This window comes from Tribolium madens, unplaced genomic scaffold (assembly GCF_015345945.1).
Source record: "Tribolium madens isolate multiple individuals breed KSU strain unplaced genomic scaffold, Tmad_KSU_1.1 Scaffold_97;HRSCAF=244;Tcas5.2_LG3a, whole genome shotgun sequence".
In the NCBI taxonomy this organism is placed as follows: Eukaryota; Metazoa; Arthropoda; class Insecta; order Coleoptera; family Tenebrionidae; genus Tribolium; species Tribolium madens.
In genome coordinates, this window is record NW_025401069.1 from 6637391 (window position 1) to 6650651 (window position 13261).

General features: G+C 31.8%; 6 protein-coding genes across 6 annotated transcripts; 3 read left to right on the top strand and 3 right to left on the bottom strand.

Moving 5' to 3' along the window:
- The first annotated feature begins 25 nt into the window (after positions 1 to 25).
- On the top strand, positions 26 to 1909 carry LOC123014352 (alanyl-tRNA editing protein Aarsd1). The gene is made up of 9 exons (XM_044413414.1): positions 26 to 166; positions 226 to 264; positions 312 to 417; positions 467 to 595; positions 643 to 895; positions 946 to 1073; positions 1119 to 1372; positions 1419 to 1721; positions 1772 to 1909. Exons 3-9 carry the CDS (start codon positions 379 to 381, stop codon positions 1893 to 1895), a joined length of 1230 nt encoding a protein of 409 aa, XP_044269349.1. The 5' UTR covers positions 26 to 166; positions 226 to 264; positions 312 to 378; the 3' UTR covers positions 1896 to 1909.
- On the bottom strand, positions 1905 to 2690 carry LOC123014353 (bladder cancer-associated protein). The gene has a single exon (XM_044413415.1). It carries the CDS (start codon positions 2523 to 2525, stop codon positions 2292 to 2294), a length of 234 nt encoding a protein of 77 aa, XP_044269350.1. The 5' UTR covers positions 2526 to 2690; the 3' UTR covers positions 1905 to 2291.
- A 238-nt stretch (positions 2691 to 2928) lies between these two features.
- Positions 2929 to 3472, top strand: LOC123014354 (40S ribosomal protein S28). The gene is made up of 2 exons (XM_044413416.1): positions 2929 to 3213; positions 3382 to 3472. Exon 1 carries the CDS (start codon positions 3006 to 3008, stop codon positions 3201 to 3203), a length of 198 nt encoding a protein of 65 aa, XP_044269351.1. The 5' UTR covers positions 2929 to 3005; the 3' UTR covers positions 3204 to 3213; positions 3382 to 3472.
- Positions 3473 to 3619: 147 nt separating this feature from the next.
- Positions 3620 to 4591, top strand: LOC123014517 (39S ribosomal protein L4, mitochondrial). The gene is made up of 2 exons (XM_044413673.1): positions 3620 to 4285; positions 4335 to 4591. The coding sequence occupies exons 1-2, from the start codon at positions 3681 to 3683 to the stop codon at positions 4552 to 4554; spliced, it is 825 nt and encodes a 274-aa protein (XP_044269608.1). The 5' UTR covers positions 3620 to 3680; the 3' UTR covers positions 4555 to 4591.
- LOC123014518 lies at positions 4578 to 5233 on the bottom strand. Its single transcript, XM_044413674.1, has 3 exons — positions 5038 to 5233; positions 4918 to 4987; positions 4578 to 4868 (listed from the first exon to the last, which is right to left on the bottom strand). The coding sequence occupies exons 1-3, from the start codon at positions 5165 to 5167 to the stop codon at positions 4667 to 4669; spliced, it is 402 nt and encodes a 133-aa protein (XP_044269609.1). The 5' UTR covers positions 5168 to 5233; the 3' UTR covers positions 4578 to 4666.
- Positions 5234 to 5594: 361 nt separating this feature from the next.
- LOC123014567 (serine/threonine-protein kinase MAK) lies at positions 5595 to 11346 on the bottom strand. Its single transcript, XM_044413743.1, has 8 exons — positions 11205 to 11346; positions 10230 to 10386; positions 10010 to 10177; positions 6917 to 7255; positions 6679 to 6870; positions 6216 to 6622; positions 5916 to 6163; positions 5595 to 5866 (listed from the first exon to the last, which is right to left on the bottom strand). The coding sequence occupies exons 2-8, from the start codon at positions 10383 to 10385 to the stop codon at positions 5754 to 5756; spliced, it is 1623 nt and encodes a 540-aa protein (XP_044269678.1). The 5' UTR covers position 10386; positions 11205 to 11346; the 3' UTR covers positions 5595 to 5753.
- Positions 11347 to 13261: the final 1915 nt, after the last annotated feature.

Consider the following 13261-nt stretch of genomic DNA (forward strand, 5'->3'; position numbering starts at 1 on the left):
TAATGACGTATAACTAACATAACGACATAACGTAATTACAAATGTCAGAAAATAACGTAACTCGTAACATAAATGTGGGGGCACCGGTGGTGGTGAATTGTGTTTTATTTATTATATTTGAACAATACGATAACGTTGTATGAAAAACACTTAAAGTGTCACATTTGTAAGTAATATTTCTTCAAAGTAAGTAAACATAAGTAATTTTATTGTAACTATCAACAGGTGCATTGCGAGTTGGAGCTTGCAGTTTTGATTTCAAAGGTAGTTCCAAATGTTAAGTCATATTTGGTTGATTCTTACACTTTCAGGATTACCTTTAAAGTTGCAGAGCTTTATTCTTTATTTTAAACAAGAAATTGAAGTGGTCAAGTTAACATGGTCTTTAAGTGCCAGGAAGACAGCTTTTTGAAAGAGGTAAACTAAACACAATGAATTCTGTGTTGTTACATTACAAACATTGCAGTTTACTTCAAAAGTAATCTCATGTGATAAAAGTGAATTTGATGCAACCGTTGACGGTAAAAATGTTAAAATTAACGGATATGAGGTCATCTTGGAAAATACTGTTTTATTTCCTGAGGGCGGCGGCCAGGTTTTTAACTTTTTCTTCCACTGTCACGTATAAATAAACAATTGTAGCCCTGTGATCATGGTTTTTTGAATGACCAACCCGTGTACCAAGTAAGTCGTAGAGGCGATAAAGCAGTACATTTCGTAGAAAAACCCTTCAATGTGGGTGATGATGTTAAAGGAGTCATTGATTGGAATCGTAGATTGGATAATATGCAACAGCATTCAGGCCAACATTTGATCTCTGCCATATTAATCAGAGAATTCAAGTTTGATACAATCTCCTGGTATTTGGGGGAAGAAGTGTCATATGTTGAACTAGGTATAGATTTTCTTATGGTTTGAACGCTTGAAATAATTGTATTTTTAAAGATACACCCAAAATTACTCAAGAACAGATTGATCACGTTGAAAACATTTGTAACGAGCTTATTAGGGAACATCGACCAGTCGTTGTTGACATTTTTGATGAAAATACACCCCCAGAAAAACTAGAAAATGTACGTTTATATATATTTTTTGAAAATCGTCAATTTTCTTTTTAGTATCGCAGCGCTCGCGATCTTCCAGCAGACCACGTGGGTGATATACGAGTTGTTACCATTGAAGGTATTGACAGTAACATGTGTTGTGGCACCCATGTTGCAAATTTGAGTCAACTGCAAGCAATCAAATTATTACATTCGGAAAAAAGTAAAAGAAAGGATAAAGTCCTACTGTATTTCTTAATCGGTAATAGAGTCATAAATCGTTTGAATAATTGCTTAAAGCGGGAACAAAAATTGACGGCATTATTGAAGTGAGTTTTAAAGTAATAAACTCGAAAGTTAGTGTTTAATTTTTAGAACAAATCCCGTCCAACACCCAGAATTTGTGGAAAAGTTAATACAAAATACCAAAAGCCTTAACAAAAACCTACAAACGGTTTTGAAAGACTTGGCAGTGTATGAAGCTGCCAAACTGAAGGAGAGTAAAGAGAAATATTTTATTTTGCATCGCAAAGAAGCTGATCCTACTTTTATGAGTATTTTGATCAAAGAGGCTGGGAGAACTGATATTTTCCAGTTTTTGTCAGTTGGTGATGAAAAAGGTGCTGGGAATATTGTCTTGTATGGTAACGAAAAAGCAATTACTGATTTGTCTCCGAAGTATGAATAATTTGGTAATCATTCTTTTTATGTTAATTGTGTTTTTTTAGTATTTGTGAGCTGTTGGGAGGTAAAGGTGCTGCTCAAGGCAACAAGTTTCAAGCCAAGGTCACAAACTTATCTAATCACAAATCAGCCGTGAAACTTGTTAAGGAGTATTTTGACCAAAAATAAAATTGTTAATTGTTTAGCATCAATTTATTTAAAGCAAGTAAAGAATCTAACATAACATACTTTTTACAATAATTATAAAGTAACTGGACAAAATTGTTGGAAGATTTATTTTAAAACATACTGTACAAGTGGCACATTATGCTCATCATTGGTGTTTCTAATTCAACATTGTTGAAAATCACAAAATTATAGGATCGTTACAAATTATGTACATATCAAAAAAGGCTTCTTTGGTAGAAAAACAGATGCCATTCTTAATAAATAACAATATAAACATAATAGTCATTTATGTACAGAAAAATTGCATAAAACATAATAAATAATCACGAGGTCCTGATACAGTAAAAAGGGCTGTCTTTACCTCAATTTGGATAAAAAATAGACTTGGTGGCTCAGCTAACCATTTTCGTTTTCACAAAAGGAGGCCCAGAACAGACAGTTCCCCATGCCGCTGTAGCAAATCAAAAATACTGTAGCTAGAAACACTAAACTGCATATTGTGCAGGGTTTTCTCTCCAGGAAAAATCCAATTAAATACAAGACCATGAACATAACATGGGTTTGCACCAGGGCTGGGTTTGAAGGTTTGGGCATCAACAACACGGGAATAAGCCACTGAAGGCAGTACATAATTTGTAAATTCAGTCACAACTAATTCACATCTTTCAAATTAACTGGAACACTTTTACAAACACATTTTTAATAGAGCTTTTTGCATCATTAACAGGTTAGCAAATATTAAAAACGCCATTTATTCTTATCGCTAACCACGATTGCAGTAGTCAATTGGTTGGTCTCAATCGGTAATTTTTGTAATGAAAGTGTGTCAACATGTTTTCGTTTACGAAAATTTTCTAAACGATGTTTGCTAAATTTTGCAACATTAATAAGACCCAAATACAATATAAATCATCATATAAATCAAATAAAAAAAGAATTAAAATTCTATAAAATAAAAAGGCTTACAATTTGAACTTGGCGCGTGAAAACGATTTCGTTTTTATCGACATAAGACACAACAACGCATGTGCACTACGATTCGTTCTTTTTTGACGAAACTGTCATCTTGTTTGTGGTGCACGTGTTTGCAACTCAAAAAATACTTAAAAGATGGATAAGCCAGTAGTTTTGGCACGTGTTATTAAGGTTCTAGGCCGTACTGGTTCCCAGGGGCAATGTACACAAGTTAAGGTTGAGTTCATTGGAGAACAAAACCGACAAATTATCCGCAATGTTAAGGGCCCAGTTAGAGAAGGGGATATTCTTACCCTCTTGGAATCTGAACGTGAAGCTAGAAGATTAAGATAATTTGTTTAAGGTGAACTTTTTACTGTATAACTGTACAAGATGTAACGATAAATGTATAAGATTTAATCCAATTTCATATTTTTTATATAAATACAGCCACACTTAAAATTTTTTTGAATCGATTTAAAAACTTACTTAGGTTGTTTAAGCAATGTAATAATTATTGTTTTTGTTGCAGGACATCCATGGTTTGTTCGTGGGAAATGAATTACAATAGTTTAAAATAATGCAACACTGTTTTCTTTTATAATAAACAATTTCCGACGAATTATTGGTTGTTTATTTTATCAGTATGGCCCATTTTTAATTAAGACTGCAACTTACCACACAAAATAAAAGATAATTTGTGTATTCCATCTAAACTACATAAAAAGTTGACATCACTATATTATGTGTTGCATACTCTTAGGCGTTAATGATAATGAGGTTATGTGTGTATAACATAGGTTATGTTTGTAGGCTTCGAAAACTGCAAAAATGTTTTCTGGTACAGTTCCCAAATTAAGAATTTGCGTTCGCACAGTCCGTTCCTTTTCCTCAATTCCTAATAAATCTCAAATCGAGCCTCGTCAACTAGCTTTCCCCCCAAAGTACCAAAAACCTCGTCAAGTTTGGTTAGAAAACTTTGACACGATTGAAGAAAAGAAACTCGCTATACTAGAACTGCATCCTGAGGTGTTTGCAGCTAACCCCCGAATTGACTTAATCCACGACAACGTACGATGGCAATCTTTGTATCGCTATGTGAGTTATGCACACACAAAATCGAGGTTTGAAGTGCGAGGAGGAGGCCGTAAGCCTTGGCCCCAAAAAGGTTTAGGAAGAGCTCGCCATGGGTCGATACGAAGTCCCTTGTTTAGGGGTGGTGGAGTGATCCACGGCCCCAAATCACCCACTCCACATTTTTACATGTTGCCATTTTATACCAGGGTTCACGGATTGACCTCAACGTTGTCAATTAAGTTGGCTCAGGACGATTTACATGTAATCACAGACTTAGAGATACCAACTGATGATCCAAATTTTCTTGAGGAATTAGTTAAGAGCAGGAAGTGGGGGCCTTCAGTCCTATTTGTGGATGAGTATGTATGTTTTTTGTAGGTATTTGACTGGCTAAATTTGGTGTTTTAGGTCTGATATAATGCCAAGGAATATTACAGCAGCAACTGACCCAATTAAACATTTTAATTTAATGCCAGCTTATGGACTCAATGTTTACTCAATGCTTAAACATGACACGTTGGTGTTGACAAGGGCTGCAGTTGATTTGATTGAATCAAAACTGTTAACGCATCTACATAAGAACAATGTAATGCCTTGCACACAGAAATATAAGTTAAATCAAATGTAATGTAATAGAAAAAAATAAAAGTGTTTAGTTAAATGTTTGTGGTCGTGTTTGGTAAATTCCCTTTTAAAAAATGAAGAAACTACCACTTTGGTCAGAATTTGTACATTTCATTTTATTTAATAAACTTAGCACCTAATTCTTTAATCTTCTGTGTCATATATTTCTGTCTTTCCATAAAAATAACGTGCTTGTTTATAAAACTCGTTGCAGTATCCGTATAGTTGTCCACATCAGTCAAAGTCAAATCTTTTTTCTTTAAAATACTTGCAATATCGCATTTTTCTGTAGCTTGCAGTTTATTATTAGAAACGGTTCTAGAATTTTAAGTTAAAGTTTATCTCCAAAGAGTTTGATGAAACTCACTCTTGCAATTGTTTCTGTTGCTTCACATATTCCTCAATCTCATTTAATAACCAGTTTCGGTAATTTGAATCTAGAATGTATTAAAGTTAGTCTTTTTCTTTGTAAAACTAAAAGCAATACTTTGTTTGTTATTAATGTTATAATTTCCAAATAAAGAGCTTCTTCTTTTTTTCTTCGTTTGTAATACATTGTTTGCACATACATTGGAAACCGCCTCACATTTGTCACTCTTTTTTTCCATTCCAAACATTTAAAATAAAATAAAATTTAAACAATACTTGTTTTGACAGTTTAAAACGGTTATTGACAGTTTAAATTTTGCTGTAGTTTACTGCTCTGCTGCATTTGCAACTGACGTTGTCGGTAAACTTAACCCTGTTTTGGATAGATGGCGCACGTGCATTTTTTGCAAGTCATTTTTAAATTTTCCTTCTGTTAATTATAGAACGATTTCAAAAACAATTACCACTAGAATTAAATTATTAATACTCTTTAAAACACTTAAATGAGTACATTTTGCTTTAAATTCCTAATTGTTGTACTGCTACAATCAATGCAATATCACAGTGATTCAAAAATCGAAAAAAATCAGTTTTTATTACAAATCTCACAATAAATCTAATAAAGCATTAACGGGTAACAGAATGAGTAATAAAAATATTCAATATGTTTTTTATTTCAACATTTTAAATGAAACATTCCAAAAAATATGTAATACATTTTGCTGAATATATTAAATAAGTTGGTTCAGTAATGCTACGTACAATTTTTACGACTTTTGATTTTTCTCAATCATTTATAATATTTCAGTTGTTTTAGTTGTTCGAATGTTTGAGCTATTTAGTCAACCAGTCAGCAGTTATGTTATTAACATTTTCAATAGGTCTCGATTTAGAGGAAGTTAAACTGGTCAAAGGGTCATTCCAAATTGATGGTAGCTCTACTTTACCTGTGGAAAATCAAGAATACTGTACTGTACTAGAATTTGGACAACATACTAGGTTTGTTGCTATACAATCCACTATCCTTCCTAGTTGTTGAGAATGAAGACATAAGGCTAATATTTGAGTCTCTTCGTACACCAGAAGGTTGTCCAGCTACATACCTTGAAACACTGAGATACTGACTTCTGGCAGTCCCAGCACTCGCTTTGGCTAAAGGTTCAAGAATATCTTGGAGATTATATTGGCTCAAATTAATTTTGTTTTCTTTTGATTTATCCGTAGTGTGAGTTTTAATTTTACTCCTTAAGGCAATGAAATTAACAATTTTGAAAGTGACAAATAATCAAAACTCACCCTAAAATATCTGCAAAATCGTCTTCTTTATAGTCTATTGTATCATCCAACCCCCATGAAATTTTCTTATTATTCATTTTATTATTCGACTGATTATTATTCGCAGGAAAAAATTTATTTGCAAAGTCAGACTGTCCAAAACTATAAACTATAGGAGGGTTTTGTGGTTTCTCCGGCTGTTGCATCGGTTTTATCAACGATTGAATGTTGATTTGCACCGATGGTTGAAGCGGGGGTGCCATCATTTGTTGATTGTATTGGTTTCGCGTACTTCGTGCACTTGGTTGAATTTGTACTTGTTTGGACGGATAAATTTGCTCATTTTTTATCACAAGAGGCTGCGTTTGCATTGGATTGGCTTGGTTTTGACGAACTCCAGAGTGTATAACATTGTACTGTTGACCCACCTACAACAAACGTCTTTATTAAAATTTCTTCACAAGGATTATTATAAAGAAAGCACCTGAAAGTATTGGTGCTTCAAAGCAGATTGAGCAGTTGGCCTAAAAGCAGGGTTCCAGCTCAAAAAGCCATCCATTAGATCAATCGCAGCCGCATTTGCTTGAGGCACAACATCCCCAAGTGGCGTTTTGGTAAAATACGGGAATTTGAATCCGACAGCTCCGGCTAATTGGTAACACTCCGGCCATTGTTTCTACAAAAGAGCTACAGTTTGGTGTTTAATGTTGTTGGTTTTGTACCCTGTCAGGAGTCCCAAGAATGGCACATATTTTGTACAATTGGTCTGTTTCTGTGGTCCCGGGAAATAGCGGTCGGAAGGTATAAATTTCGGCTGCTATACATCCGACTGCCCAAAGGTCAATGGGGCTGCTGTAGGTGGTAGAATGAAGAAGTACCTCAGGGGCTCGGTACCATCTAGTCGAAACATAATCGGTGTACGGAGGACGGGATCGGATCTCTCTAACCAAACCAAAATCGGCGATTTTGATCAAGTCGGGGCCTGAGCAAAGGATGTTCTCGGGTTTCAAGTCTCGGTGAAAAAAGCCGTGTCGATGAATGAAGGCTAGTCCTTGCAATATCTGCAAAAAACATCAATGATTTATTCGTTAAATATAAGAGAACAATAGTGATATTTTATTTTTATTTGAGAATCATTATTTTCATTCCTTAAGTGCGATTTAAGGTCAGATGTGGACTTACATTTTATTTTCGTAATGCTATCGCATTTTACTCATCACTTATCCACCTACACATCAACAATTTAACAACTATCGAAAATAACTAGTCACACAAAATTGAAATTATTAGAAAAAATATAGGCAATTGGTAGTTATATCCGTTCCAAAATTGGTTGCGGTATCTAGTACATTCATATTCCAAACAAATTATGTTTTTGATCCAAAAAAATATACTTATCAGGTTCTAACAAAAATACTAATTACTCCTTATATTTTTCTAGAATATCGAAATATCAAAGTAAAATATCAAACCACCAAATTTGGTATCCTTCTTTTTTACTCTTTTAGGTAACTGTTTCATAATGAATTCTTCTCCAGCTGCATATTTAATACGAGGAGATTACAGTCGTGGATTGTATGATTATAATTTTCCTACTATATTTTTGTTATCGTATTTTATGATTAAAAAAACTCGTCCTAGTTGAATTTTTTTTTAATTACAGAAAATGATTTAATTAAACACTTTTTAACTCTGAACATACATAGGCCCATGTTTAGTTTTAAAAAGCTGTCACTCAATGATACTCTCAATAGCGTGTCTATAATTTAAAAACAACGAAAAAAATGCTTTATTTAAATGAAGACAAAGAGAAAAATTACAGGCAGATAGAACATGAAATACTCCACAGTAAGAAATGAAGTAATAGCAAAAATTTTGCTAAAAACAATAATTAAAAAAATAAAAACAGAAATTTTTGTATTGCCTGCTCATATTTTTGAATTTTTTGATGTGCCATAAGAATGTTCAAAGTTTAAAAAAATTGCTGTACAGAAGTATTAAATATCGAAAACGGTGTCTTCTTTATTTTGAAAAATGTACTACCACGAAGATTATTAATTTGTTGTTGGTTTTGCCTAAATTTCTTGCTAATATTTACTTTCTTATTACAATCATGCAAACGTTAAATTCTCAAGTTTCATGTGCTAGGTGTTCGTATACYAATATTTTTATTGATCCACATTTTTTTATTTTTGAGACATCTAAATTATGTACATTATTTATTAAATACTTATGACCTTCAAAAATTTGCATCTTATTTGAATTTTTTTTCATTTTATCAAAACTATCTGCATTGGACAAAATCACGCGTCATGCTATTCTTCAACGTCATTTTTTAAATTTTATTACGGTTTTCTTTATTTTGAAAAATGTACTACCACGAAAATTATTAATTTGTTGTTGGTTTTGTCTAAATTTCTTGCTAATATTTACTCTCTTATTACAATCATGAAAACGATAAATTCTCAAGTTTCATGTGCTAGGTGTTCGTATACCAATATTTTTATTGATCCACATTTTTTTATTTTTGAGACATCTAAATTATGTACATTATTTATTAAATACTTATGACCTTCAAAAATTTGCATCTTATTTGAATTTTTTTTCAGTTTTATCAAAACAATCTGCATTGAAAAAAATTACGCGTCATGCCATTTTTCAACGTCAATTTTTTTATTTTATTACGGTTTTTGTTTGAAATCATACAAAGGAGATACATAATAACGATGATAAATGATATATCCATTTGATTTAATTTTTTCGTTCTGACCTTGTCGAGTTACTAAATATAACACTTGATAGTGATATATAACAGTGAATAAAATTGATGTAGCTTCAGACAAATGAACATTAACAAAATGATCAAACTGATAAAAATATGCTTTGTTGAAAAATGACAGCAATTAATAGCTTGGTCTAATGATCATTGATCAGAAAAGAATTGAAAAAACACTATTTTATAAAAAAAATATTAATAATGCACTTGTTTTATTTTTATTCTAACGAAAAGATATATATTTTTATTTTATTTAAATAATGTAAGTAATGTAACACCTGACCTAATTCAGAGAGGTGTACTTATCTATAATTGTGTAATAATAGTTCATTATTCAACGAGTGAAAAAGTTGTTTAATACTGTAGTAATTTTAATTTTTAATTTTAAAACATATATTTTTTTCAATTTTCTCTATAGTTGAAGATTCCATAAAAAACTTTATTAACTGAAAACGTATGAGAAAAGTACAAATGCTTCAATATGATTAGAAAAAATAAATAAATATTAGAAATAGAAAAAAAAAATATTAGTTTATCACGCCTGATTTACGTAAACAATTTGTTTATTTTATAAGGTGAAAAAGTATGAGACCAAGCATTTTTTGCCTTTAGAAAAAATTAAAGCTCTATAAAACTTGTGATCGTGGTTTGAGAGTGAAATTTTGTTTTGTTTTTGAGTTGTGCGATTTTTTTGTCAAAATGGCAACTTACATTAAAAAAATTTCGATAAAAATTGAATAAAAAAATGTATAGTTGTAATCTTTAGATCACAGCCTTTGTAAAAAACGTGTTATAATGGAATATATGCTATTAAAAAGAAATAATTTTGCAGAATCCAAAAACAAAAGAAAATGTCGAATAATTTTATACTTGATGAAACGTCACATTTTTATAGTACTTTATTATCATTCAACAATTAGTTTTTTATAATAATTTACGTTTGGTTCCATACTTTTTATTCACTGGACTCACCCTGTATATATTTCAGGGAGTTAAAAGATATTTGAAAATTGTAAAAAATTAAAAACTAATGACTCACTTGATAAAGCATATTCCTTACTGTTGCTTCTGGTAAAGGCACTCGACGATCTTTGATCAACTGGTACAAATTTTCTTGCATGTATTCAAAAACAAAATACAAAACGTCATTTTCTCTTATCACTTCTTTAAGTTTAACAACATTGGAATGATGTAGTTTTTTCAGAGACTGTAATAGCATTTTTGTCAAAATTTTCAATTATAATTTACCGAAGTTTTACCTTGACTTCTCTCAAATTCATCGCTTCATCCCATGAGTAATATTTTCTTTTCATCCTTTTGATCGCCACTTTCTCTCCCGTATCCTTTCTCTGTCCCAAAACCACCGATCCATACGTGCCATCTCCTAACTGATGAAGAGTAATATAGCGATTCATGCTATGAAAAATAAAAGAAAAGTTTCGACGCAGTCCATAATTACAAAAATAACATTTTAGCCATATTTAATTCGTGGCCGTTATAACCTTACACAGCACCACCTTTAACTCAGGTTGGTTTGATTCGACTAGCAACTGTACGGTTTTGTCCTTCTAAATATTGATTATTTTGCAACTTTATAGTTTTATACCAGCCCCTATCACAGACCTCCATAGTACAGCCAAGTATCTATCGTTTATTTATTCATGAGTTTCCTCAGTCCGTTTAACTGTGCCGAGGAATACCCACTGTATGGGTTATTATAATTAGTACAAGTATCTAATTTATTGAATAGTTTATATTATTCATCGCACTGCTTCGATCAGAGTTGACGATATTGGATGAGTCAGATTATCAATTTTTTAATGTTTATGTAAGATTATTGCGTTGTCACATTCACAAGAGATATGGTTTTAACAAAACTTGCAAAAGCTTCAAGTTTAATGAATAAATGTTGTGAGATGATACCGAGACATAGACATAGTCCTCAATACATATCTTATTATTATTAATACCTTCTTTCCAAATTTTCTTAGTTTACTTTTTTATATCTGATAAATAACAGAATGATGGAAAAAAGGTAGTTTTAGCACTTCTGCCACCTGACCCATAACAGAAGCATGTTTTTGGGTCTTGACCACCAAAGAAATGCATAAAAAATTAAGATCTACTCTAAAATAGAAACACCATATTCTGAAGTTTTCGTAATACCAAAGTGCAATTAGGAAAAACACATATTTTTAATATCCGTTTCTTATCCCCTGAATCGGTATACTCACTCTTTATACAAATTTTGTTTCTTCTTACTTTTATGTCGAAGTTACAAAAAATTCTGTTAAACGTAGAAAAACCTTCACTAAAATCTACTTTACTACTGCAAAATTGTTAAACTAATAAAATATTTTTAAGAATTAATCACTGATGACAGTTATTGAGTTATTTTATGTCAAGTTTGTGAATATTATAAAGGTAAATAATTTAAAAGTACATGACAGTAGGGCCTATTCTGTAAATACTTATTAAAAAATAAAAGTACCTTTAAATTTAAATATTTAAACCCCCAAATTTAAGTAAGCTATTCTGTATGCATAAAATTAAATGCTCATTTAAAAATATATTTTTTAAACGGACCCTTTAAAATATTCGGCTTTCATCGTATTAAATAGAGGAAATGTTATTATTTTGTTATAAATGAACTATTTTTGCTGGTTTTAAATGATGAGCCGACTACGAAAAAATGTCAAGCCAGTTTTATTTGTCATTTTCCGTAAAAAACGTTCAAAATGCTTAAAGAAAGATTGGCACAAATGACGAAAGGACAGAAAGAGGTGCACATAAGGTATGCACATTTTAGATCAAACTCATTCTAAAGAATCCAAAATAAGAAGATTCAGAAAAGACAAAAAAAGAGAATTGTTGAGCCTCAGTTTGCAGGCATAGCAAGAAATCGAAAACGAAAAATGTTTGGAATCCTTGGCCAGTAATATTCTTTGCTACAATAATATGGTTGACCTGGATATAAAGAATGTTCTTCTGGGGGAAAAATAATTTTCATATGTGCACAGTCAATAATTACAATCACAACTTCATTAACAAGAAATTTTACCCAAATATTAATTAATCATTGAATAATTGCATTGGTCACCTCATTAATATTCCTACTTAAATTAGGCTAGCTCTGTGACATCGAGTAACTATGTCCTATTCAAGTAAGGTAACTACCATGCCCAAAAAAGTACAATGCTCTAAGGCACTGGTATTCTAGTATTTCGTTGTGCTCTTTGCATAACCTGCATTGACTAAATCTTAAAAACAAAATTTATTTAAACGAAATAAAAGCATCATTCAAAGTACATAAATAGATTTGTGGTATCTCGTAATTGACGCTGATAAAATCTATAAATGCTACCCACAAAGTACCCTTTAAAAAAATATAAAAAAGTATTTAAAGGTGAAAAATAAAGGGGGTATTTAAAATTTTAACAGGAAAGATACATACAGAATAGCATCACAAATTGACAGCGATTATAAAGTTATAAAAACAATAATTCACACAAAAATTGGTGTGTATTAACATTGTTGGTGAATTATAGCAAGTCATACACAAGATAGCGTAGACTTACCCAGGACATTATCGCGTAATTTTAATCTGATTGGTTGAATTTCAGAAATTTGAAAGATTTGATTGGGTTAAATTCCGTGACGTCACGTTAGAAAAAATGTGTATTTGTACGACTAAAAATCCCTTTGTTCTGTAAACAAGTGKAAAGGACGGAAAAAATGATGACGTAGAATTTGGTAATACAGGGTGTCTCACATAACTTTGCGAGGCTTGCGCCTAATGTACGCACCCAAATATACAAAAGTCACAGAACAGAACAAACTAGAGAAGATTATCCACTTTTCCAAAATTTGTAATCGAGTTCGTATCGGAATATGTATTATTATCTTCAGGCGTAGGCCTCGTAAAATTATGTGGAACATCCTATATTCGAACAAAGGCCTTTTACACCGGAACTGTTACGAAATAGTTTTTGTGCCGTTTTCGAGAAAATTATTACAATAACGAGTCAGTCTTAGYTGAGCTCTCGTACGAATCACTTGTCCGAATAAATTATAACTTATTATTTGGTGGTTCTGTGCGAAATCGTATTGAAATGGGGGTGTGTTGTGTTGTTTCGAGTGTCTAATAGACATTTAGTAGTGCGCGATTTTTAAAATTTCGAGTGATTCGTGAGTGCCAATGGGGGTAATGGAGAAGACAATCGTGCTACAAGGATCCGGATTAAAGGGTAAGTCAACAATACCTTTTGATTTTTTAGAGAAATTACACTTA

Bases quoted from the DNA above. Each gene is read 5' to 3' on its own strand.
- LOC123014518 (XM_044413674.1), bottom strand. From the start codon at position 5,167: ATGTTTGGAATGGAAAAAAAGAGTGACAAATGTGAGGCGGTTTCCAAT. The intron at 4,988-5,037 runs GTATTGCTTTTA...AATACATTCTAG, and splicing joins TAACATTAATAACAAACAAA to ATTCAAATTACCGAAACTGG. The intron at 4,869-4,917 runs GTGAGTTTCATC...TTAAAATTCTAG, and splicing joins CAACAGAAACAATTGCAAGA to AACCGTTTCTAATAATAAAC.
- LOC123014567 (XM_044413743.1), bottom strand. From the start codon at position 10,385: ATGAATCGCTATATTACTCTTCATCAGTTAGGAGATGGCACGTATGGA. The intron at 10,178-10,229 runs GTAAAACTTCGG...ATGCTATTACAG, and splicing joins TGAATTTGAGAGAAGTCAAG to TCTCTGAAAAAACTACATCA. The intron at 6,871-6,916 runs GTACAAAACCAA...GCTCTTTTGTAG, and splicing joins TTCTTGGGACTCCTGACAGG to AAACAATGGCCGGAGTGTTA.
- LOC123014354 (XM_044413416.1), top strand. From the start codon at position 3,006: ATGGATAAGCCAGTAGTTTTGGCACGTGTTATTAAGGTTCTAGGCCGT.
- LOC123014352 (XM_044413414.1), top strand. From the start codon at position 379: ATGGTCTTTAAGTGCCAGGAAGACAGCTTTTTGAAAGAG. The intron at 1,074-1,118 runs GTACGTTTATAT...TTTTCTTTTTAG, and splicing joins CCCCAGAAAAACTAGAAAAT to TATCGCAGCGCTCGCGATCT. The intron at 1,373-1,418 runs GTGAGTTTTAAA...TTTAATTTTTAG, and splicing joins AAATTGACGGCATTATTGAA to AACAAATCCCGTCCAACACC.
- LOC123014517 (XM_044413673.1), top strand. From the start codon at position 3,681: ATGTTTTCTGGTACAGTTCCCAAATTAAGAATTTGCGTTCGCACAGTC. The intron at 4,286-4,334 runs GTATGTATGTTT...TTGGTGTTTTAG, and splicing joins TCAGTCCTATTTGTGGATGA to GTCTGATATAATGCCAAGGA.
- LOC123014353 (XM_044413415.1), bottom strand. From the start codon at position 2,525: ATGTACTGCCTTCAGTGGCTTATTCCCGTGTTGTTGATGCCCAAACCT.